The 27,112-nt window shown below is 38.8% G+C and overlaps 1 protein-coding gene across 4 annotated transcripts in view; it reads left to right on the top strand.

Annotated features, from left to right (window-relative positions):
• GOLGA4 (golgin A4) overlaps positions 1 to 27,112 on the top strand; it is a 101,012-nt gene that overhangs the window by 1,485 nt on the left and 72,415 nt on the right. For 3 of the 4 annotated variants that reach the window (XM_025376173.1, XM_025376172.1, XM_025376170.1), the window contains exon 2: positions 8,415 to 8,504. In XM_025376173.1, coding sequence (XP_025231958.1) covers positions 8,415 to 8,504 — 90 coding nt within the window. Of the gene's footprint in view, positions 1 to 8,414; positions 8,505 to 22,882; positions 22,982 to 27,112 lie in introns of all 4 variants that reach the window. The other variant, XM_025376169.1, reaches the window with a different exon arrangement.

Genomic DNA, 27,112 nt, shown 5'->3' with positions numbered 1-27,112 from the left:
TTTTTTTTTTTAAATTTATTTATTATTATTATACTTTAAGTTGTAGGGTACATGTGCATAACGTGCAGGTTTGTTACATATGTATACTTGTGCCATGTTGGTCTGCTGCACCCATCAACTCGTCATTTACATCAGGTATAACTCCCAATGCAATCCCTCCCCCCTCCCCCCTCCCCATGATAGGCCCCGGTGTGTGATGTTCCCCTTCCTGAGTCCAAGTGATCTCATTGTTCAGTTCCCACCTATGAGTGAGAACATGCGGTGTTTGGTTTTCTGTTCTTGTGATAGTTTGCTAAGAATGATGGTTTCCAGCTGCATCCATGTCCCTACAAAGGACGCAAACTCATCCTTTTTTATGGCTGCATAGTATTCCATGGTGTATATGTGCCACATTTTCTTAATCCAATCTGTCACTGATGGACATTTGGGTTGATTCCAAGTCTTTGCTATTGTGAATAGTGCTGCAATAAACATACGTGTGCATGTGTCTTTATAGCAGCATAATTTATAATCCTTTGGGTATATCCCCAGTAATGGGATGGCTGGGTCATATGGTACATCTAGTTCTAGATCCTTGAGGAATCGCCACACTGTTTTCCATAATGGTTGAACTAGTTTACAATCCCACCAACAGTGTAAAAGTGTTCCTATTTCTCCACATCCTCTCCAGCACCTGTTGTTTCCTGACTTTTGAATGATCGCCATTCTAACTGGTGTGAGATGGTATCTCATTGTGGTTTTGATTTGCATTTCTCTGATGGCCAGTGATGATGAGCATTTTTTCATGTGTCTGTTGGCTGTATGAATGTCTTCTTTTGAGAAATGTCTGTTCATATCCTTTGCCCACTTTTTGATGGGGTTGTTTGTTTTTTTCTTGTAAATTTGTTTGAGTTCTTTGTAGGTTCTGGATATTAGCCCTTTGTCAGATGAGTAGATTGCAAAAATTTTCTCCCATTCTGTAGGTTGCCTGTTCACTCTGATGGTAGTTTGTTTTGCTGTGCAGAAGCTCTTTAGTTTAATGAGATCCCATTTGTCAATTTTGGCTTTTGCTGCCGTTGCTTTTGGTGTTTTAGACATGAAGTCTTTGCCCATGCCTATGTCCTGAATGGTACTACCTAGGTTTTCCTCTAGGATTTTTATGGTATTAGGTCTAACATTTAAGTCTCTAATCCATCTTGAATTAATTTTCGTATAAGGAGTAAGGAAAGGATCCAGTTTCAGCTTTCTACTTATGGCTAGCCAATTTTCCCAGCACCATTTATTAAATAGGGAATCCTTTCCCCATTTCTTGTTTCTCTCAGGTTTGTCAAAGATCAGATGGCTGTAGATGTGTGGTATTATTTCTGAGGACTCTGTTCTGTTCCATTGGTCTATATCTCTGTTTTGGTACCAGTACCATGCTGTTTTGGTTACTGTAGCCTTGTAGTATAGTTTGAAGTCAGGTAGCGTGATGCCTCCAGCTTTGTTCTTTTGACTTAGGATTGTTCTTCCCAGCCTTTTTGAATTGCAACAGATTGAGCAGATCTGTCCCTTAATTTTAGGGTTTTTGGTCTTTGCTTGCGGTTGCAAGAAAAGCTGAGTTTTGACTAACTTGGAGGCATTTCCAAATTCTTAACATAGAACGATTGCATTAGGTTTATTCGGAAACTATAAATTGAGGTTGTTATTTTTAAATTTAAAGCTCATGTGTAGTAAAACAGTGCTTGAGAAAAACATCAGAACACAGCACTGAAGGGTTGCTTCGTTTCCCAAGTGTAAATGGTGGTTAAAATTTAAGTAGTAAAGATTGTCCTTTTCATACCATTTACTGCAGTCTTTTAAAATTTTACAAAACACTGTTAATTAAGAAACAAAGATAAACTTTAAAAGTGAGGTGGAGATAAGGAATGTGAGGAAATGGGCATGTTAGTGAATGTAAGGCACTTCCATTTGGGAGTTTATAAAATGTAATTGAGCCAGGATTCCATTTCTAGAAATTTATTCTAAGAAAATTTAGGATGTATTAAAGGTTTAGCTCTATGGATTTTCATGTCAATGTTGTTTTAATAGGTTAAAAACTAGCCAGAAATGTCCACCAATAGAGAATTGGTTAAATAAATTTTATCAGGTAATTAGTTATGCTTGATAGGTTATTATGCAGCCATAAAAAGTCAGCATTTATTGTGTCCTTAGTATGTACCAGACATTTTGCTTAGTATTTACGCAGATTATTTTATTTAATCTCACATAAGCCTGTGAGGTAGATAATACTATAATTCCTCTTTTATAGATGAAGGAGTGAGGCTCAAAGAGGTGAAGTAACTTGCCTGATGTTACGCAGCTAGTGTTAGAGACTTCAGAAAAGTATTAACACAGAAAGATATTTGTGTTAAAAGACAGAAGCAGCAGGTAAAATGTGATCCCAGTTTTGGGAAAAAGAATCTGTATGTAAGTGTATTTATATATACACATGGTAAAACTAGTTTAAGAGTAATATACTTTAAGGTGCTGGTGAATTACTGAGTGTGCTTTTTCTTATTTGTAGCGTTTAGCTTTTCATGAAAATGAGTTGTTTTTGTTCATTAACAAAGAGGTTGTTTTTAGTAATAAGCTAGTCACAAGCTAAGATGTAAGAGCTCTGTTTCTATAGCTTAATGCTTCTGGTGAGACAGGGCATCTGGAGCAAATAAAATCACTGTGTACAAAAGGTTTAAAATAATCCTTTTGGATTATATGTATATTCACTGTGTTGGCCAGGCTGGTCTTGAACTCCTGACCTCTGGTGATTGGCCAGCCCTGGCCTCCCAAAATGCTGGGATTACAGGCGTGAGCCACTGCGCCTGGCCATTCGTGGTCTACTTTTGATAATTATTTTGTAACCTTCCTTTCTGCCTGCCATATATCTTTCTCCCTGCTTGTGAATTGTTATGATTTTAGAAACAAAAAATGTGGCCTGGTATGGTGGCCTCACACCTGTAATCCCAGCACTTCGAATCACTTGAGCTCAGTAGTTCAAGACCAGCCTGGCTAAGATGGCAAAATCCCATTTCTGGCCAGGCACCGTGGCTCACGCCTGTAATCCCAGCACTTTGGGAGGCCAAGGCGGGTAGATCACCTGAGGTCTGCTAAAAGTACAAAAATTAGCGGGGTGTGGTGGCGCACACCTACAATCCTGGCTACTCTGGAGGCTGAGGCAGCAGAATTGCTTGAACCTGGGAGGCAGAGGCTGCAGTGAACTGAGATCATGCCACTGCACTCCAGCCTGGGAGACAGAGTGAGACTCGGTCTCAAAAAAAAAAAAAAAAAAAAATTATGTTTTAACAACAAATATCTATTTTGGATTTTTAAACTCCTTGCAGAACTAAGTCAATGAAAGAAACATTAAGAAGTAATACAGACATTGTAATTTCCTGGGATATATGAATACAATATTTTAAAACATTTTTAGCCTTTTCAAATACTGCTAAAACTTAAAAATTATAGAAGTACAGATACAAAAGGATGAATACATGACTCCACTTAATTGAGGTACCTAGAACAGTCAAATTCATAGGGACAGAAAATAGAATGGTTGTTGCCAAAGGCTGGAGAGAGGAGAGAATGGGGAGTTACTGTTTAGTGGGTACAGAGTTTTAGTATGGAAAGATGAAAATGTACTGGAGATGGACGGTGGTGATTCCACGACAGTGTGAATGTACTTCATGCCACTGAACTGTATACCTACAAATGTTTAAACTGGTAAATTTTATGTTATGTATATTTTATCACGATAAAAAAATTAAGTTAAAAAAATCAACATATGGGCCCCTCCTTACGCCTGCAGAATCATCCCTTATTTTTTTCCCTCAGCTCAGAGATGGCTGCTGACCTCACTCTTTTAGAGTGAGACCGCAAAATAATAGTTTATGTGATACAAATTTAAAAAACAAAAACAAAACCAGCAAACAGTTCCACAGATAACAGGGAAAAGAGTCCTTTCTGAAAGGACATAGCCTTAATGTAAATCCAGGTTTACTAAATAGTTTCAGTCATGAAACTGGGGAAAGCATGAGTCCCAGAGAAAACATTTAGATCAGAAGGAGTTTATTAAGAACATGATGAAAGGCTTTAATAAGTTTGGTACCTAAAATATAAAGGTTTATTTGAAGAATTAACCTCAAGTTACTTTGACTGCTCTTTTAGAACTGGGATGTCAAATTGGTTTGCCAGTGAGTTACAACCGTGCTGTGATGAGGATTCAGTGGCTATGTCTCTGCCGTGACTAATCCATAGGTGTTGCAGGGAGAGTGAAATGAACCAGGTATTAGTTAAGAACGGTGAATGCCTAGGCCCTCTGCTGGATGTTGCATTTGCTTTGAAGGGTCTATGTAGTCCCTACACAATGGAGTTGTGAGACAAGTACTTTCAGTGTAATGGTGGTATGTACAGGGTGTTGTGGTTGTGCAAAATAAGGCATTTCTGGAGAAGATCAGGGTGACATTTGAGTAGAGCCTTGATGGATAATGAAAAGTCATGGTATAGGGACAAGGGATTCAAGACTTCCTCCTAAGGATGACTGGATTAGTTTTCTAATGTTGCATAACAAGTTACCACAACCTTAGTGCCTAATAACCCAGTTATTATTTTATAGTTCTGTAGGTCAGAAATCTGGCATGGCATAACTGGGTTCTCTGCTCAGGGTCTTGCAAGGCTAAAATCAATATGTTGTCCAAGCTGCGTTCTCATCTGGAGCTCAGGACCCTGTTGTATGCTCACGTGGTTGTGGTAGAATTCAGTCCTTTCTGGTTATAGGACTGGGGCCTTCATTTCTTGCTGACCACTTTCAGCTCCTAGAGGCTACCAGCAGCTCCTTGCCACGTGCCCGTGTAGGCATTTTGCTTTCTTCAGAACAGCAGAAGTACATCTCTCTGCCCTCTAGACCCATATTTGAAGGGCTTATGTAATTAGTTTAGACCTATCCAGGTAATCTTTTGATGAACTCATAGTCAACTGATTAGTAACCTAGTAACCTTAAATATGCCTTTAAAATCCCTTTGCCCTGTAGTGTAACAATTATGGGAGTGATATCTCATTATATTCACAGGGCAGGGGTCATTTGGGATCATCTTACGATTTTGCCTGTTACAATGACTAAAATGGTTTTTCTTTTTTTAAGTTTTTGTAGTCAGGGCCTTACTATGTTACTCAGGCTGTCTTGAACTCCTGGCCTCAAGTGATCCTTTTGCCTTGGCCTCTCAGAGTGTTGGAATTATAGGCATAAGCCACTGTGCATGGCCAAAATGGTTTTTCTTATACTGAAATTGAGTATAACTGTGGTCAGTTAATAATTAGGTAGTGAGCAATAAAATATTAATTGTGGGTCTGGATGTAGCTGTCAGGTTTTTTGGTTAGCAGCTTAGAAAGCTGACTCAGATTTCTTATGGCTATTGCAATTAATCAGCTCAAGTTTGGTTTGAAGGAACCTAAATCCCTTTATATCTTGAAGTGAGGATAGCCCATTAAGGAACCCGGCACCTGGGACAAATGCTCAAGTAGTTAGTTCTTTATGCACTGTTTTATATTTTATACTCACATCCATTTTCCCGTATAATCCTTACTCTTACAACTCTGGAGGAAGATCAACAAGCCATCAGGCCACGTTTTGCCAGATAATACTACTTTTCTGGGGAGAGTATGTTTTAGAACCTGTTAAACTTTGTAAACCCCGTTGTTTGATTTTTTTGTCAGTTTCTCCAGAGCTGATGAGGCTCTCAGTTACTGATTAGAACATATGAGGCCAAGGTGTAAGACATAATGCCAGTTTTTAAGATTTGCAGTGAGGTATACTTTTTAAGCAGTTGGAAGGTCACTGTCTAAGGTAGCCCTTTCCTGGCATCTGGATATTTGGAAAGCTGAATTAATAAAAAAGGTGAATCTTAGACTTGATGGAATCACAACAGAGAGAGTTGATTAGTCAAGAGATATTTCCTGTAGTCTAGTAGTACTTTTCTAATTACTTTTCTAACTTTTTATCACCCAGTGACCATTTTATTAAAGGAGTTCTTACATATAATCACTTATAAATACATAGATACAAAAGACTGCCCCCATAGTGGCAGCCTTTGAGGCACCTACAGCCTTTGAAGCTGGCGCTGGCAAGGTTTGCAAATTATGGCTCTAGGTGTGGGAAGGGTTTACTGAATTTATCTCAGCTTTAATGAAAGCTATTTCTGATGTTCTTTGAACATTTGTAATTTGAATGTGGTGTTCAAGGTAGGCTCAAATTATCTCCAAGACTGAGACTAACACTACACAGTGACTGTGCTTTCCCTCGCTGTTTTCTAAATGCAGTGTTGACTTTTAGTCGCATATTTTCTAGACATTTAAACCATTGCTAAGGCTTCAACTTTATTTCACATTCATTAATTTTCTTGTTTATATACTTTTTTTTTTGAGATGGAGTCTTGCTGTGTCACCCAGGCTGGAGCGTAGTAGCGCAATCTCAGCTCACTGCAACCTCTGCCTCCTGGGTTCGAGCAATTCTCCTGCCTCAGCCTCCTGAATACCTGGGATTACAGGCATGCGCCACCACTCTTGTTTATATTTTTAAGTCCTTATTCTTCCTGCTTTGTCTTTGGTGGGAGAGGATATCTCATCCCTGAAAGTGACTTCTGCACATAGCTAATTTCATCTGTTGTATTGATTTTTCTGGTTCATCTTTTAGAAGGTGTTGGAGTTCTTACTTGTAAGCAACAAAAACGTAGTCAATCTAAGCAGAAAAAGAATTTATTGAAGACTCTTTTGCCTACAGAATTTCCTTGAGGTCCTAAAAGTCTGAGCTGATTGCTATGTTCAGTTATACTGGGGAGACTGCTCTGTGTTGCAGCTGCTTCATCTTGGCACTGGCATCGCGTCTTTCACTTCACAGCTTATATCTGCGTGGATGCATGAACTTCTGTCTCCATTGTCATCAGATGATGAACTTTATTCGCATGTCTGTTTTTTCACATCACTCACTTATGACTCGAAGTCTCATGTGTTTCACTGCTGGAGCTCAGGTTACCCTGTCTCAGATAAAAAGAAGATTGGGTTAGTAAGTTTTCTGAGTTCTAACTTATGGACTTATAAGAGCTATTTATAGAAAAAAGGTTATTAAACTTTTGTCATATTTGTAGATGCTTTTCCTCACCTCCCAATTAAACTGCTGCTTTGATTTGTTTTTCACGTAAAAATCTCTTTCCCATTCAGAGATTGTAGAAATAGACTCTTGTATTTTTTGTATTTCAATTTAAAAAAACTTAAATCTTTAATATAGCTTAAATATGAAGTAAGAATCTGATATGTGTGTCTTGCCCCATATAGATGGCCAGTTGTCCCAACATTTATTGAATGTCTATCCTGATACAAAATGTTATTTTTATCATAAGCTAAATACGTATGTCTGTCTAGATGTATATATGTGTATATAGAGTATGTGTATATGTGTGTATATATGTGTATATAGAGTATGTGTATGTTTGTATACTATTCCTCACAACCTCTCAGTTCCACCCTAGCCACAGCAATTTGTGCACAGATACGACAGACCAGAGTTCCATTTGTTTATTCATTCATTCATTTATTTGACAAATATTTATTAACTACCTTTTGTAAAGTGCAGACTACAAAAAGAGGTAAGGTATCATGACTCATTCATTTCTCAAAATAGAGCTGAGTTCAGATCTATTTTGCTATGGGTATAGGGGGATCTCGAAGTTTTGGTTTTATACTTCTAGGGTTGTTTTTAGGTCACCTTAGAGTAGACCCCAGACCCCTAGTTTAAATTTTGAGCCCTTTCTCCTGAGTTGTTTTGCATTGAGGATTATAGGAGTCAGGCTGTCAATTACAGAGCTAAATGGAATAGCATCTCAGTATTTAGCAGTGGTATTCAAGGTAGGCTCAAAGCAAGGCCATTAATTAGGTGGGCAAGTGCTGTTTATCTGCATTTCATACTATTGAATGTTAGAACTAGAAGGTAGAAGGGATCTTAAAGATTGAATTGGCAGCCTTTTTTTGATGAACTTCTAATTTTGGAATAATTTTGGTTTATAGAAAAGTTATAAAGGTAGTGCAGAGAGTTTTTATGTACCCCTCACCTGGCTTCAGTTTTCTCTAATATTATCATCTTACATTAGTATCATGACTTTATTTTATATATATGGAGACACATAGTCCTCAAAAAGTTCATGTAGCTAAGATCATAGTTCTAGTTGGTGGCAGAGTTAGGCCAGGGACCTGGTAGGTAGCCTGGGTTTTCTAGTTGATTATATTTGTTATCCTTTTCTGCTTTTCATGTTTTTGCTCTTTTCCTTTCTTTCACTGAATTCTTTGGGCATGGACTGAGAGAAGGACTACCTAGTACATAGTTCACTAGTCAATATAGTCTTGCTAATTTGTGCAATAATTTTTAAATCTAGGCTTCCTCCAATTCTTCAACACCAACAAGAACGAGGAGCAGGACATCTTCATTTACAGAGCAACTTGATGAAGGTACACCCAATAGAGAGGTAAGTTTGGAATTATTTTTCTAGTATACCTCTCACAATAAACTAATTAATCTAAAATGTAATGCTGTTGATAACAAAATGGGAAACTATTTTGACAAGTCAGCCATTTAATTCCTAGGTAGAGTTTTATTAGTAACACAATTAGCCTTTTTTTTCACAAATAGCAGTTATGATTTATGCATGTATGTATATATGTATGTATGTATGTTTTTGAGACTGGATCTGGTTCTGTCTCCCAGGCTAGAGTGCAGTGGCACCATCATACTCATTGCAGCCTTGACCTTCTGGGTTCAAGTGATGCTCTAACTTCAGCCTCCTGGGTAGCAGGGACTATAGGCATATGCCACCATGCCTGGCTAATGTTTAAATTTTTTGTAGATGGGGTCCCACTGTGTTGCTCAGGCTGGTCTTGAACTCCTGGGCTCAAGTGATTCTTCCAGTTATGCTTTGTAAACTTGGTTTGTTGAGAACCTTCATTTGAGAGGATAATACCTTCTGGATTTAATAGTTGAAGTTTTCAGAATAATTTGATAAATTTGTTCAACATAGCATCATTTTTTCAAGCTGGTGAGTGGAAACTGAGAAGTAACTTATTGAACTTATTCCGTGTAACCAGCAGCTGGCATTAAAACTCATTATTTCCAACTTTGTTTTTCTGTGAAGTGTAACACATGTACAAAAAGAAGGTAAAACATAAATACACAGATCAGCAAATTAATCATGAAGTGAATCCTCCCAGGTCAAGCAAAGGAACACTGTCAGCACTGTAGTGCTCCCTCTTTCCCCCTGAAGGATTACCACCATCCTGAATTTTTGGTATTTGCTTGCTTCCTTTTTTTTTTTTTTTTAAAAAATAGTTTTACCTCTTAAATATGCTTTCTAAATGTAGACATTGTAGTTAAACATTTGGGTTGTCCGCAGGTTTTGGCTACTATGAATTAGGTTGCCATCAACATTATTGTACATTTCTTTTGGTGTACATGTACCTGCATTTCTGTTGGTATGTACTTTGGAGTAACACTTAAGAAGATAATGCTGATGGTTTTCCAGAGTGGTTGTAGAAATTTAAATTCCCACCAGGAGCTTATGAAAGTTGCTTTTGCCCTATATTTTTGAGAGTCTTTATTTTTCTACTCTGTGTAAATATGCTGGAAAACAGTCTTTTTCATTTCAGCTGTTCTGGTGGTGGTCTTTCATTTTAGTTTTAATTTGCATTCTCTGATAACTAACAAGATTGAGCATTTTCATCTGTTTATTGGCCATTTGATGTCTTCTTTTGTGAGTGCTGAAGTCCCTTGCCCATTTTTCTGTTGGATTATCTTTTTAAAAAAATGATTTGTAGGAGTTTTAAAAAAATATAGAATACATAGGAGTTTTTTGTTGAATATATATCTTGCAGATATCTTCCCACTCTGGCTTGCCATTCATTTTCTTAACGATGTCCTTTGATGAACAGAAGTTCTTAGTTTTAGGCCAAGTGTGGTGGCTCATGCCTATAATCCCAGCACTTTGGGAGACCAAGGCAGGAGGATTGCTCGAGTCCAGGAGTTTGAGACCAGCCTGGGCAACAGAGTGAGGCCCTGTTTCTACAAAAAAAAATAAAATAAAATTAGCCAGGTATGGTGGCATGCACCTGTGTGGTCCCAGCTACTCAGGAGGCTAAGGCAGGAGGATTACTTGAGCCTTGGAGGTCAAAGCTGCAGTGAGCCATGATTGTGCTCGCCTGGGTGACACAGTAAGACCTAGGCTTACTTGAAAAAAGAAAAAAAAAAAAACGCCTGGGTCCCATCTATGTCCCATCCCTGACAGTACCTTCTATCTTAGAAGTTTAACAAAATGAGAAACCAGATAGGGTGGAGGGAGATGATGAAAAATTAATGTCTTTTTAATAAAAAACTTTATATAATTGAAAAATCCTTTATTATAAAATAAGTTGAAGTAAGGTTTATATTGCACTCTGTGGTCCAAAGTACCTGTTAAAATTGTCAAAAAAGCTTAAAAAGCAAGGAGATGAAGTGATGACAATGCTTTGTCATTCTATCTGAAACCATCTCTTAGCTAGGATTGTTAAAATTTAGAAAGAAAGAAATAACCTTTAGCTGACTTGATCGATTGTAAAAGAGTACTAAAACCAAATCTTTCAGAAATAATTATTTTGTAACAGTATATTCAATTAAATTGTTTTAAAGCATCCTAGGTTTTTAAAAAGTATTTTTAAAAAGCAGTGGTAGCCGTCAGCCGGGTGTGGTGGCACGTGCCTGTAATCCCAGCTATTTGGGAGGCTGAGGCAGGAGAATCACTTGAACCTAGGAGGTGGAGGTTGTTTTTTAAATTGTTTTAAAGTAATCCCCATCAGGACAATTTGTATGTATTTTTACAATTTTTTTTTTTTTTTTTTTGAGACGGAGTCTTGCTCTATCGCCAGGCTGCAGTTCAGGGGTGCGGTCTTGGCTCACTGCAACCTCCGCCTCCCACGTTCAAGTGGTTCTCCTGCCTCAGCCTCCTGAGTAGCTGAGACTACAGGTGGGCGCCACCACGCCCTGCTAATTTTTTGTATTTTTACTTGAGACGGAGTTTTACCATGTTGCTGAGGATGGTCTCAATCTCTTGGCCTTGTGATCTGCCCGCCTCAGCCTCCCAAAGTGCTGGGATTACGGGTGCGAGCCACTGTGCCCGGCCGTATTTTTACAATTTTTAAATTAGCTTGTACCCTATTATCTAGAAATCCCATTTCTAGAAATCTGTCCTGTAGAACAATAGCATTTTAAATGTATATCCGCAAGGCTTACTGTAGTAAGCTATTTATAATACTAAAAAGATGATAAAGTTTGATTTGCAATATTAAGATTTTCTCCAAACTAATCTATAGACTCAGTGCGATCCCAGTCAAAATCCTTATAGGTTTGTTTTCTTGTCATCATCATCATTATTACTATTATTATTTTTTGAGATGAAGTCTCACTCTGTCACCCAGGCTGGAGTGCAGTGGTGCGATCTCAGCTCACTGCAGCCTCTGCCTCCCGGGTTCAAGCAGTTCTCCCTGCCTCATTCTCCCGATTAACTGGGATTACAGGCACCCACCACCATGCCCAGCTAACTTTTTGTATTTTTAGTAGAGACAGAATTTCACCATGTTGGCCAGGCTGGTATTGAACTTCTGACCTCAGGTGATCCACCTGCCTCGGCCTCCCAAAGTGCTGGGATTACAGGTGTGAGCCACCGCGCCCGGCCTTTGTGTCCCTTTTATAAAGAAGCCTAAGGCACTCCAAACAAAGACAGATTTATTTGGGTTTATATACAGTATTTACCAACACAGGAAAGTAGACATGTTAGTATTTTCAGCAATAGAGAAAAAGGCAAAACCTTTTTTTAATTGACAAGGAAATTAACTTAATGAAACCATTCTACTACCTAAGCATTCCAGATATGTAGACTTTACTGTGTCTACTGTTGCTATGGACAAATATTTATGTTTTGAGCTAAATTTCCACATTTTTCTTCCAAAAAAAAAAAAAAGCATTTTTTTGTCTTTTGAGACAGGGTCTCACTCTGTTGCCCAGATTGAAGCATAGGGTCACAATCTCAGCACTCCACAGCTTCAACCGCCTGAGCTCAAGTGATCCATCCACCTCGGCCTTGTGAAGTGCTGGGATTACAGGCATGAATCACCACACAGGGCCAAACAAACAAACAGAAAAAAAAAAACACTTAACACTTAAAATAAATCCAAGCCAGGCACAGTGGTGTGCACCTGTAGTCCCAGCTACTCAGGAGGCTGAGGCAGGAGGATCCCTTGAGCCCGGGAAATGATTTTTCAATATGGTGTGAAGTAGGGATCAAGTTTCATCGCCTCCAATATGTTTATCCAGTTGTCTCATCTTTTTCACACTGCTTTACTGTTGTACATTTTTTCATAAATTGTGTCCATATGTCCATATTTGAGTGGCTTTGTTCCTGAGGTCTCTGTTCTGTTCCATTGTTCTCTTTGTCTTTGATACCACACTGTCTTAATGAGTATCGTTTTACATTCACACTTTATATTCATGTCCATATTGGAGTGGCTTTTTTCCTGAGCTTTCTGTATTCTGTTCCACTGTTCTCTTTGTCTTTGATTCAATACCATACTCCCAGCTATTCGGGAGGCTAAGGCAGGAGAATCGCTTGAACTCAGGAGGCAGAGGTTGCAGTGTGAGCCGAGGTCGTGCCATTGCACTCCAGCCTGGGCAATAAAAGCAAAACTTCATCTCAAAAAAAAAAGGGACATAAAAAATCTGTATTATTATAAACATTGAAGGCAGAGGAGAGTAGACTGAATTTGCATTGACTGTGAAGTCTACATAAGTCTACTCTGGGTACTCTCCTATCCTGCGCAAATGACAGATCTGTCTGTTTGATCATAGCACTCTCTACTGGTGATCCTAGGCATAGCCCCACTATCCTCAGAGTAGGGCTTCCTGTCCTTGTTGTTGTTTGAGGTTAATCTTTTTTGCTTTCCTAGGTCTGGGTTGCTTTAGAGCAATATGTAATGTAGGATCCTGTAAGGGATTAACTAGAGCAAATGAAGCTAACATCCTCCTATCCTCTGCCCCACTCCAGATTGGACCTGGACTTTTTCAGAGAGAGGGTCTCACACTATGTTGCTCTGGCTGGCCTCCAACTCTTAGGCTCAAGGGACCCTGATTTTTTTTTTAATTGAGTTTAAATTCATATAACATAAATTAACCATTTAAAGCAAACAGGTAGCATTTAGTACATTCCCAGTGTTGTACATTCATCACATCTATCTAGTTCCATAACATTTCCATCACCCCAAAATGAAACCCCACGCTGATTAAGCAGTCATTCCCATTCCTCTTTCCTCCAACCCCTGGCAACCATTAATTTGCTTTCTGTCTGAATGGATTTACCTTTTCTGGATATTTCATATAAATGGAATCATTTGATATGTTACCTTTTGTGTCTGACCACTTTTACTTAGCTTAATGTTTTCAAGATTCTTTTGTGTTGTAGCATGTATCTACTTTCTTTTTATAACTGAGTCTAATGATTTTTTTTAAAGGAGTAAAAATCTATATACTGTATTAGTTTGGAATAAGACCTGGAATAGACTGATGAGGAAAGGATGGTTTTTGGTGTTACCTGGATCAGCCTAAGTTTACATCCTGGCTTTGCCATTTGCTGACTGAAAGATTTATTAAAGTTAACTTTTCAGTCTCAGGTTTTCTCATTTGTGTAATGAGAAATTTGTGAAGTTTTGGGGATTATCAATAAGATGGCATGTAAATCTCTAGTGTGGTAATTTGCACATAGTGGGCGCTAACTAAGTTATTAGGGACAGCCTCAGAAGAGGGGAGGGCCTGCTCCGCTTCCTCTTTTTAGGGGAGGGGAACAGGTGCACTTTATGTGGATTAAGGTCCTAGGGATGTTATCTCTGTGTCGCTTTGCCTATTGAATTTGTGAAGGAAGGATTGATAGCTTCACTTTGCCTCCTATCCTGCTCTCTCCGGTTTGCTGTCTTCTTGAGACACTTCCTCATTTATTAGGGGCCATAGTAAACGTGTCTATTGTTATCCTGGGGACTCATCCATGAACAACTTGCATATTGTTTTTAAATTAAATTCCAGAATTAGGTGTGTTTTCATATACATATATATATATCTCTATATAATTTTTATGTGTGTATGTATGTATGTATGAGATGGAATCTTGCTCTATCGCTCAGGGTAGAGTGCAGTGGCATGATCTTGGCTCACTGCAACCTGTGCCTCAGCCTCCTGAGTAGCTGGGATTACAGGCATGTGCCACCACGCCTGGCTGGTATTTGTGTTTTTAGTAGAGATGAGGTTTCACCATGTTGGCCAGGCTGGAGTGGAACTCCTGGCGCTCAAGTGATCCACCCACCTTGAACTCCTAAAGTGCTGGGATTACAGGCATGAACCACCACACCTGGCCCCAGTTTTTGAGCATTCTTAAGCACATTTTAGAGATTTATTTTATGTTTCAAGGCTTATATGGCTTAAAGGCATCGTTTTAGAGATTACTGGGAAGTATCTTCAAAGTAGTACATGAGAAACATTCCTTCCTAAATCCTTTATTATATTGAATGTCGTGTTAATTGGTTTTCAGAGGTTAAATTAACCATGTATTCCTGCAATAAATGTCACGTGTTTCTGGTATATAATTTTTTTATATATTACTGGATTGATTCATTAGTATTTTGTTGAGGATTTTTTTTGTCTATATTCATAAGAAATGCTGGTCTGCAGTTTTCTTTTTTTGTGATAACCTGGTTTTTGTATCAGTAATACAGGCCCCATGAAATGAGTTGGAAAGTGTTCACTTCTCTTGTATTTTTTCAAGAGTTTGTGAAGAATTGCTGTTAATTCTTCTTTAAATGTTTGGTAGAATCTACCATTGAAATCATGTGTCCTGGGCTTTTTTTCGAGGGAAGTGTTTTGATAACTAATTCAGTATCTACTTTTTATAGCTCTGTTCAGATTTTGCTGCTTCTTGAGTTAGTTTTGTAATTTGTGTATCTCTAGGAATTTGTCCATTTCATTTATCTCATTTGTTGGCATAAAATAAACTAAATTTGGCCTGAGGCTACCTGTATATCTTGAGTCCCTATGTAAGGAACTGTAGCCTTAGTACATAAGCAAACTGAAATCCTAAATTAGGAATGTAGTTTTTGTAACAGCTCCTGAGTCTCAGGCAGTCACAGTAGTCAAGTCTGCCAATTGCAGGCTGCTAACTAAGCAGCCCATTCTCAAATGAGGCAAAAACCTTTGCTTTTAACACATAGTATAGCTTTGTAATCCTTTTCTGCAAATTCAGTGGTAATTTCTTCTCCTTCATTCCTGATTTTCATGATATGAGTCTTCTTTTTTCCCCTCTGTCAGTGTAGCTAATGGTTTGTCAATTTTGTTGATCTTTTGAAGAACAAACCTTTGGTTCCACTTTCTTGTTGCATATGCTGAGTATTTTCGTAATTGGAGTGGAAAGCTGATCTTTCATAACTTATTTTACTTAAGCCTGAGGCGTCTTGGACTTAGCAAAACTTCCTTGAATCTAAATTACATCTTCTTTCCTGGTTTCTGGGCTGATACATGTGTTTTCCTATCTTATATACCCTTGGTCTTTTCATTGACAATTAAGACTAGGGAAAGTTAGTTACCTTGTCCTTTTATGCTGCCATTTTGTTTAAAGGCTTTCTATGTAGTAAAACTATCCATATAGACAAAATAGAGCCTTGAGTTGTGATCTTGAATTTGATCAACATGATTTACCCACAGTCTGTACTGGATATTTCTTCACCTGCTGCTACTGTAAACCATTTTATTCTTGTATCTTCTGTAGAGTATATTATCACAGGTACTTTTTATAGGGGTGTCCAATCTTTTGGCTTCCCTGGGCCACATTGAAAGAAGAATTGTCTTGGGCCACACATCAAATACGCTAACACTAATAATAGCTGATGAACTAAAAAATAAATAAATAAAGTCTCATAATGTTTTAAGAAAGTTTATGAAGTTGTATTGGGTCTCATTCAAAGCCATCCTGGGTCACAGATTGGATGAATTTAATTGACCCAAAATCATAAGGGTTCTACTAACAGTTGTACTTAACAGTATCTGAGAAGATAGAAACAGGACCATCTGCCAGGCGTGGCGGCTCATGCCTGTAATCCCAGCACCTTGGAAAGCCGAGGATGGTGGATTACCTGAGGTCAGGAGTTCGAGACCAGCCTGGCCAATACAAAAAATTAGCTGGGCGTGGTGGCGGGTGCCTGTAATCCCAGCTACTCAGTAGGCTGAGGTAGGAGAATCGCTTGAACCCGGGAGGTAGAGGTTCCAATGAGCCAAGATCATGCCACTGCACTCCAGCCTGGGCAACAAGAGTGAAACTCCGTCTCAAAAAAAAAAAAAGAAACAGGGCTATCTGTCTTTGAGGAAGAGGGATTTACACCCTTGCTAAGACACTAAACTTTTTTGCTAAGGCACTAAACTTTTTAGGCCCTTCCCCCAGTATTATACATGAGAGATGATAATCAAGCCTTTGTTGCCCGTGAGTAAAAAGGAATCTAAAAATCACTGAAATAAATAAGTTTTTCAAGGAATTTCAAAGAAGTTTTTTCACATGGAAAAGGACTTCTAGGCTGGATGTGGTGGCTCACACCTGTAATCCCAGCAATTTGAGAGGCTGCAGCAGGAGGAATGCTTGAACCCAGGAGTTGGAGACCAGTGTGGGCAACATAGTGAGATCCTGTCTCTACCAAAAAAAAAAAAAAAAAATCAAAAAAATTAGCCACATGTGCTGATGTGCACCTGTGGTCCCAGCTACTTAAGAGGCTGAAGTAGGAAGATTTTTTGATCCCAGGAGGTCGAGGTTGCAGCGAGCCATGACTGTGCCACTGCACTCCACCCTTAGTGACAGAGCAAGACCCTGTCTCAAAAAAAAAAAAAAAAAAAAAAAGGCTGCTGGTTGTTGTTGGAAATAATCAATCACGATGGCATGCTGCCTAACATGCTAAATCCTCCCCAGAAGACTTCAGGACTTTCGGTCAAATCGTGCTGTGATTTGACCCTTGAGGCGTCCTTGCTGTTTTAGTCACAGAAGTAGTAGATAAAACTTAAAAAACATTGAGACATGTATCTGAGTTCACAAACAAGGTAAACATCTCCGTGGGCTGAGAGGGAGTGAATCCTTGGTCCTAGAGGGTTTGGGGTTGGGACAAAGGCAGCCATTTTCAACTAGGGTTTTGTGAGAGAATTAAGCTCTGTGGAAAATGATTTGAGTAACTGCATTTTTTGTTCTTCCAAGTATTGTATGAAACTATTACCATGCTATATATACATAGTAGATACATTAATTCATTGTATGCAGGCATTTGGATTTAATTTTCTCTTTGAACTCTGGTTGAGAAGGACTGGAGATGTTCTATACAGAGGAGATTTTGTGTTACAAGCTGAGAGCTAATGTGGGGCTCCTACCACTGGTGAAAGGAAGTTGAAAAAAGCTGTTGCTAACTGCTGCCCAGTGCTCTCAATTGTCCATTATGGGAAACTGCTCTCCTTAGGGAGGCCTCATGACCAAGAATCGAATCCAACCTCACATTAGCTTAGTGACTGAGTTTGTGATAACCCCTATATTGCCATAAGGTAAGAAACCCGAACCAAGGCCTTGGGTATCAGATTGGCTGGATAAGGAGGGATGAGCACAGGAGGAAGGACAAAGATAGTACCTTTTTCAAGATGAGCCTGTAAATGAAAATTCTAAAATAAATGTTAAGAGGGCAACCAGTAAAAACAGAGATTAAGACATATTTACTCCAGATGAAATTAAAGTAATACAACAGTCTGGAAATTACTTTAAAACAACTTTCTTCAGTAAGGAAAAGGAAGTAATAATTTTCTTAAAAAGAACAGAAAATTGTGGGAGAAAAACAGGCCAAAACAAAACTAGACTAGATGGATATGAAAAAGAACTAATTAGAAATCCTGGAAATTGGCTGGGCATGGTGGCTCATGCCTGTAATCCCAGCACTTTGGGAGGCCAAGGCGGGCAGATACTTGAGGCCAGGAGTTCGAGACCAGCCTGTCCAACATGACAAAAACTCATTTCTACTAATATTACAAAAATTAGCTGGGCATGGTGGCGCATACCTGTTATCCCAGCTGCTCGGGAGGCTGAGTGAGGCAGGAGAATTGGTTGAACGCAGGAGGTGAAGGTTACAGTGAGCCGAGATGGCGCCACTGCCTGGGCGACAGACTCCCATCAAAAAAAAAAAAAAAAAAAAAGAAAAAAGAAAAAAAAAAAATCCTGGAAATGAAAAAAAAATTGATGTAAACATGTAAATCACAATAAAACTCAGACTGATGCCAGTTACAGAGAAAATTATAGAATTCAAAAAGAACACTGGCTAGGCGTGATGGCTCATGCCTGTAATCCCAGCAGTTTGGGAGGTTGAGGTAGGTGGATTGCTAGCACCCAGGAGTTCAAGATTAGCCTGGGCAACATGGCAAAACCCTATGTCTCTTTATTTTCATTTAAAAAACAAAAACAAAAAGAATACTGAGTAATCCTACCAAAACCACCGAGATTAAGGAAAAATATATGATATGCCTCATAATGATGTTTCGTTCAGTGATGGACCGCATATATGACAATAAGACTATAAGATTATAATGTGTAGATTTGTGTAAACTCCCTCATCAAAAAATTCGTTCTGATTATAATTTATTGTACATGTAATTCATGATTGTCAGTATTTTGGTGTGTAGCATACAGTTTCTGAAAGAAAACTAAAGCACAGAAGATAATATGTACCAAAAGCACTAGTGTAACAGAAAATGTCTTTAAACTTATTATAAAGTTTCAAATGTTTCTTCTGTACATATTTTAGAGAAAAATAATTATAATCTTTGTCCCATAGGATTATAATGGAGCTGAAAAAGTCCTATTGCCTAGTGACATGTAGTTATTGTAATGTGTTTGTGGTGATGCCGGTATAAACAAACCTATTGTGCTGCCAGTGGTATAAAAGCTCACAGTAATGTCCTAGGACTTCACCTTCACTCACCACTCACTCAGTGACTCACCCAGAGCAATTTCTAGTCCTGCAATCTTCATTCATGACAAATGAGTGCCCTATAGAGTCGTGTCATTTTTTCTTTTTTACTGTAGTTTTACTATACTTTTTCTATGTTTACATAGATACTTACCATGGTAGTACAGCCGCCTGCAATATTCAGTACAGTAACATGATGGACTAGTTTGTAGCGTAGGAGCAATAGGCTCTACCATATATCCTTGGTATGTAGTATGCTATGCCCTCTAGGTTTGTGTAAGTATGCTTGTCCAACCCAGCTTATTTTGCTGCTGTTCTTGTTGTGTTTTGTTTTAGTCTTTTAGCAGCCTAAAGGCATGGTTTTTAGTTTCTGTCTCTAGTGATAAGTGGAAAAGAGGGATGAGGAAAGGTCCTTACTGATTCAACTAGAAACAGAAACTAAGAACCCATGACTGTATTTTCTGCCTTGGACACCCCTCCATGATGTTCACGTGACAAAATGGCCTAACAATACATTTCTCAGCATGTATCCCCTCCCTGTTGTTAAGCAATGCATGACTGTATATCCTCCACGTCACACTCATGTATGTATGTGTATTTATTTAGGAAGGAAATAACAAGGTCAACAAAGACTCCTTAGGCTTTAAGGTGGCTGTCAATGGACACTAATTTTGATATACTTTTATATACACACGCATACTTATATGAGAATATGAGACATGGAGGATAGATTGAAAGCCTTCAATGCATATCTGCTGAGAGTTTCAGATAGTCTTCATGAATGTTCAGACACATATAACTTCAGTGTTGGTTCAACTGATGGCTTCAGTGGGGAACCACACAGAAGAGGTGGATTAAATCCTTAGCAGGATTGCATCCGAATTGGTTTTCCATTTGAAGAGTTTGAGAGATGGAGTTGAGACAGAATCTTAGTGATAATATTAGAGAACTATTGCTTATGAGACTTTTTCAGGCATAAGAAGGAGATAACAAGGACCACAAAGACTACTTAGGCTTTGAGGTGACTGTCAGTGGACACTAATTTTGATATACTTTGCTTTTGCTAGGGTTAGAGGTCATAGTGTACATTTTTGTTTGGCAGCACCTTTTGAAATGGTGGCCATTTTTCTATGCTGGACATTAGCTTTTTTGTTTTTCTCTTAAAATTTCAAATATACTCCTCTGAAGTTTTGAATTATTTTTTAATGTGGACAAGAGTGACTTCATTACAAAAATTAACTTTGGAAGTCCAAGAAGAGTGAATTTTTTATAGTCTTTAACTTAAATTTAACATCCATTCTAAGGATAATCTGAGTTCCTGGGAGAGTAAGATTTTCAGCAGGAGTAGAAACTTGGATATGATGATACCCTAGAGCCGAGGAGGCATTTAGCATATTTTAGTATACTACTAATACTAAAATTAAGAATTTAGTGTAAATTGCTGAATCCTGTCCAAGAAGTACTAGTTATTACATAATATAAAAGACTTTGAAATGTTTTTCCTATTTATAATTATGATGGTCTCTAATGTAGGACCAAATGAACAGTTAGTTAAGGCTCTAGTTAGTATTCATAACTCTACAGTACTGAGATGAAAAGTTTATGTTCTTAAGCTTTTGCACTTTTTTTTCAGATACTTATATATGATATAATATGTAATTTATCACCATATTAGATAATGTATTAACTGCCAAATTCATGTTTCAAAAAAATTTTTTTGAGGCAGGATCTCACTCTTTTGCCCAGGCTGGAGTACAGTGGTGTGATCACAGCTCACTGCCAGGCTTAGGCGAGCCTCCTACCTCAGCCTCCCAGGTAGCTGGGACTACAGGTGTGTGCCACCATGCCTGGCAAAGGTTTTGTATTTTTTGTAGAAATGGGGTTTCGTTATGTTGTCCGGGCTGGTTTTAGTTTTTGTTTGGAAATAATTATAGATTCATAGGAGGTTCTGACATCTTTTGTGGGGGAGACCCTATATACGCATCACCTATTTCTCCCCAATAGTAACACCTTATATAACCATAGTACACTGTCCAAACAAGGAAACTGACATTGGTAAACTGTGACATCCATAGAACTTATTCAAATTTTACCAGTTTTACATGCTCACATCTTCTCTGTCTCTGTGTGTGTGTGTGTGTGTGTATAATTCTATACAATTTTATCACGTGTAGATTTGTGTAACCTCCCTCATCAAAAAATTGTTCTGATTATAATTTATTGCACATGTAATTCATGATTGTCAGTATTTTGGTGTGTAGCATACAGTTTCTGAAAGAAAACTAAAGCACAGAAGATAATATGTACCAAAAGCACTAGTGTAACAGAAAATGTCTTTAAACTTATTATTAAGTTTCAAATGTTTCTTCTGTACATATTTTAGAGAAAAATAATGTGGTCTGTAAGTACAAATAAATGATTAAAGTGTTTTATGTTTTATTCTCTCCATGTGTTTTCATGCTATTTTTTGAATACGTAAAAATGAATGGGTCAGTATTTATAAATGTTATTCTAAGACATTGTGTTCTTTACTATGCATTTTTAAGCCCACTTTATTGAAGTATGATTGACATGTAATAAACTGTGCATACTTAATGTATACAATTTGATGAATTTGGTGATAAGTATACACCTGTGAAACCATCACCACCATCAAGGCCATAGGCGTATCTGTTACCTCCCAAAGTTTTCTCCTACCTCCACTGTTACTATTTGTGGTAGGAAGTAACATAAGATCTACTTTTCGAGAAAATTTTAGGCCAGGTGTGCTGGCTCATGCCTGTAATCCCAGCACTTGGGAGGCCGAGACAGGTGAATCGCCTGAGCTCAGGAGTTGAGACCAGCCTGGGCAATGTGGTGAAACCCCGTCTCTACAAAAAATACAAAAATTAGCAGGCGTAGTGATGTGTGCCTGTAGTCCCAGTTACTCAGGAGGCTGAGGTGGAGGATGGCTTGAGCCCAGGAGGTGGAGGTTACAGTAAGCTGAGATTGCAATACTGTGCTTCAGCCTGGGCGATGGAGCTAGACCTTGTCTTAAAAAAAAAATTATTTTTTAACATTATAATACAGTATTGTTAACTGTAGGCACTATGCTATAGAGAAGATCTCGATAACTTACTTAGCTCACGTGTCTGAAACTATGTCCCATCATGTGTTTTTTTGTTGTTTGTTTTGTTTTGTTTTTTGAGATAGAGTCTCACTCTGTCACCCAGGCTGGAGTGCAATGGCACAATCTCGGCTCACTGCAACCTCTGCCTCCCGGGTTCAAGCGATTCTCCTGCCTCAGCCTCCTGAGTAGCTGGGACTACAGGTGCGCACCACCACGCCTGGCTAATTTTTGTATTTTTAGTAGATACGGGGTTTCACCATATTGGTCAGGCTGGTCTTGAATTCCTGACCTTGTGATCTGCCCACCTCAGCCTCCCAAAGTGCAGGGATTACAGGCCTGAGTAACCACACCCAGCCCATGTATTGTTGTTAATTGGTATTGATTTTTATAACAGAGTGCCAGGCACTCTGTGTGCAGTGGTTCCTGTTGCATATATCATTTGTATGCCAATAAGCAAGTTGTTCATAGGTTGGATTTTGAGATCCTAAACTGATCACTCATCTCCATTCCTGATCTTTTCTAGCAGCTTATTATTTCTGTGGGTGGGATGGTGGTGGGGTGGTGGTGGTGATGGTGGTACTGATGTCCATTATAGTGTTATGCATGCTGCGTGGTGAGAACACTTTGCAACATGCCATTATGATTTGTTTTTCATCATTTGTTTTATTTTTATACTTTTGCTTATTACACTGAATGAGACAGCTACTAGCCGGGATGATAGCAGAGCCTGCTTTTCTCTCTGAGTATACTATCTTTGCTTTGGATTCCTCCAAACATCCTAAAACACAGAGTGACAGTGTGGTGAGTCCTTCCACCGCTTTCTGCGTTCCCTTTGTGGGGAAGCAAAGTAATTTGGCAATGTAGAAGCAAATCTCATGTTACTTGCCACTTACTATCTCTCAAAGTATCTTCAGTGTCCTGTTGCTAACCCTGCTTTAAAAAAATCAGAGAGTAAATTGCTGAATTCTGATGGCTGGTGTGCTTCCTGGTAGCTTTTTAACTGCAACAAAAATAACACTGTTTTTGCTAATGTAGCTACTTTAGTAATGAAGCTGCCTTCACTTATTCTAACCTCTTTTTTTCCTAGGGAATGTTTGTTCATTAACTAAAAAAAGGTATGCAGTGCTAGATATCTCTGTTCTACTATTGATGGGAGGTTAAGAATATTTTGAAATATGACTTACGTTTTTAGGGGAAAAATTCCTTGTTATGTAAATCCATAATTAAACAGCATTGAATAGGTGGGTAGATTCTACTGTAACAGATAATTGCATCTTATTTCGCAATTACCTGTTTTTTATATATTAAACATCTGAAAGAAGAGAATTGCCTCATTTGTTTTCATCTGACTGATGTCACACGGTTTTGAATCCTGTATGTAATTTCATCTTAGGAAAGTGGATATTTTCCTATTGAAAGTATCTGGTAAGCTCATAATTTAGCAAATTAGAATTTAGAGATGTTTGCCCAGTAAGGATAGCCTTTGGTGTTAAACACTGACTGAACTGGGATTGAGATTTTTCTTTCTTTTTTAAAAAAATTGTTCCACAAATCTATTAATTACAAAAACAGAAAGTTTACAATGGAGAAATGTGGCAAACACCATCAGATTGAGGTTTTTCTAAACAATAAGAATTGATTTAACTTATTAGGTAGCTGGTGATGGAAGTAGTACATTTCTGTACTTGAACCATGTAGCCAGTAAAGACTTGGTATGCATATGGCCAGCAGCAGTCTTAAATTACTTCGTAAACTCAGTTTTAGGAAAGAAAGCAGCTAGGGAGATAATGGGATTTCTAGTGATGCCTTAACTTGGGTCTCAGGGAAAAGTGGTCTCTCCTTGGCTCTGGCTACAAGTAATATCTTATTGTTTTTAAAAACTGATTTGGGAGGGAGTCAGAAGTCCCAGTTAGAGAGACTTACTGTTTTATTTATTTATGTATATATATTTGTTTGTGTGGGGTCTCATTCTGTTGCCCTGGCTGGAGTGCAGTGGTGCAGTCATAGCTCACTATACCCCTGGGCTCAAGCAGTCCTTCTTCCTCAGCCTCCCAAGTATGTGGGACCACAGACATACACCACCATGCCCAGCTAATCTTATTTTAATCTTTTTAGAGAGACAGTCTCACAATATTGCTGAGGCTCATCTTGAATTCCTGGCCTCAGGTGATCCTCCTGCCTCAGCCTTACAAAGTGCTGGGATTACAGACATGAGCCACTGTGTCTGGCCCAATTTACTTTGAAAAGCATAAAATGATATTGCTGTATATTTTCATGTAGTAGTAATAGAAGCTATTAAAGAGAAAAAAAAACAGAAAAGGTTCTCCTAGGGCCACTTCCATAAGTACATAAAAGTAATTTGTATTGAGTACTTATTCTGTTGTTGAAAATGCTATTAATGTTAAAGTGGAGGCTTTAGAACTTTTTTTTTTCTTTCGAGTGAGAGGGTCTCGCTCTGATACCCAGGCTGGAGTGCAGTGGCCCGATCTCGGCTCACTGCAACCTCTACCTCCTGAGCTTAGGTGATCTGCCCACCTCAGCCTCCCAAGTAGCCGGGACCACAGGTGCATGCCACCGTACCTTGCTAACTTTTCTATTTTTAGTAGAGATGGAGTTTCGCCATCTTGGCCAGGCTGGTCTTGAACTCAGGCTCAAGCAGTCCACCTGCCTTGGCCTCCCAAAGTGCTGGAATTACAAGCTTGAGCCACCACACCCAGCCTAGTCAGAAACTTATTTCTCCCAGTGAAACAAGGGAAACCATAGCGTAGTCCATATTAGAATAAAAATTTAGTGAGGGTCTAATCCATTATAGGCTCACTAGGCACTGACTTTTCCTTAGTTAAGTTTTTTGAAAAATGCAGCTGTTTACCCAAATTCTAAAATTACTGTAACCTTGGTGCTCAGCAGTCAATACAATGGTTGTTGAAAGATTGAAACAATGTGTAATTGAAGACAAGCCTGGCAGGGAACCTGTGTGTGCTTTTAAGTTGAATATACTTTAAAAGAGTTTTTATCTGATTTTCCCCAGTAGAAAGTATTGGTGAGTTTTGAGTATTGACATGTATTGAGCTAGTTCTGCAGGCACCTCCCTAGGAGAAAGCCTTCAGAGGAAGCAATTGCATAAGGATTTAATATACATTTGTTGAGCCCTTACTACTAGTCAGGCAGAATATTAGGTCATGGGGACTAAGATGAAAATGGTCGCGTTCTCACCATGGGACACGTATACCTGTGTAACAGACTTGCACATCCTGAACATGTACCCCTGAACTTAAAAGTTGAAGGGAGAAAAAAAGAGAAGAAAATGTAGGGCTCTGTCCTCTGAGAGTTTATAGTTTACTTTGGAGACAAACATGTCAACATACACTGAAAGTACAAAGGAATTAAGGCTTCATAGAAAAAAAAAAAAACCACACACACACAGGGATAAGGAATGTGTTAGCCTTCCAGGAGCCATATAAAGCTTCACATACAGGGCTTCACAAAATTTGAAAGCTGAAAGATGAACAGAAGTTTGGCAGAAATGGAGAAGGCATTACAAGTAGTGACAGGTCTCTAATTTTACTTCTAGAGATTCCTAATGTAAATTTACAGGGCAACTTAGGCCAATACTTTTCATAAGCTATCCTGCATTTACTTAGATATGTGGTTTAATACAGAAATTGAAATACATATGTGGGGAGAAGTTTTTAAATGTTGTTCTCTGTGTGTTTAATAGGGTGATATTTCTGACAATTGTAGGGTAGCTGGTTTTTTGTTGTTGTTGTTGTTTTTGAGGCGGAGTCTCGCTCTGTCACCCAGGCTGGAGTACAGTGGTGCGATCTCGGCTCACTGCAGTCTCTGCCTCCCAGGTTCAAGTGATTCTCCTGCCTCAGCCTCCCAAGCAGCTTGGATTACAGGCATTCGCCACCATGCCTGGCTAATTTTTGTATTTTAGTAGAGACAGGGTTTTGCTATGTTGGCCAGGCTGCTCTTGAACTCCAGACCTCAGGTGGTCCGCCTGCCTCGGTCTCCCAAAGTGCTGGGATTATAGGTGTGAGCATCTGAACCCGGCCAGTGTAGCTTTTTTTTTTTTTTTTCCCGAGGTGGAGTCTCACTCTGTCGCCCAGGCTGGAGTGCAATGGCGTGATCTCGGCGCATTGCAGCCTCCGCCTCCAGGATTAAAGCGATTCTCCTGCCTCAGCCTCCCCAGTAGCTGGGACTACAGGTGCATGCCACCACGACGATTTTATAAAAAATATAATTTTTATATTTTTAGTAGAGACGGAGTTTCACGATATTGGCCAGGCTGGTCTTGAACTCCTCAGGTGATCCACCTGCCTCGGCCTCCCAAGGTGCTGGGATTACAGGCATGAGCCACCGTGCCAGCCCAATGTAGCTTTTTTGTATGGACCACAATCATGTGTCAAGTCATTTACTTCAAACAGAATATGGACTCTTGCTGTTCTTCCTCTTAAGCTAAATATTTTATGGAGCCCCTTCATTTCCTTTCTCCATAATTGGTCCATTAATTTTCAATATATTAACTGACCAAGAGAATTGATGATCTCTATAAAGTATGTTTTGTATTTTATGCAGTTGTCGCCAACCTTTTTGGGACCAGGGACTGGTTTCATGGAAGACAGTTTTTCCATGAACTGGAGGCACAGGGATGGTTTTGGGATGATTCGAGTGTATTACATTTACTGTGTACTTTATTTCTGTTATTATTACATTGTAATATGTAATGAAGTAATTATACAACTCACGACAATGTAGAATCAGTGGGAGCCCTTAGCTTGTTTTCCTGCAACTAGATGGTCCCTTCTGAGGGTGATAGGAGACAGTGACAGATCATCAGGCATTACATTCTCATTAAGACCACACAACCTAGATCCTTCGCATGCACAGTTCACAGCAGGGTTCACACTTCTATGAATATCTAATGTCATC

The sequence above is a fragment of the Theropithecus gelada genome, chromosome 2, assembly GCF_003255815.1.
Source record: "Theropithecus gelada isolate Dixy chromosome 2, Tgel_1.0, whole genome shotgun sequence".
In the NCBI taxonomy this organism is placed as follows: domain Eukaryota; kingdom Metazoa; phylum Chordata; class Mammalia; order Primates; family Cercopithecidae; genus Theropithecus; species Theropithecus gelada.
Note: the sequence above shows the minus strand (reverse complement) of the source record. Positions and strands in the feature narration are given on the sequence as shown.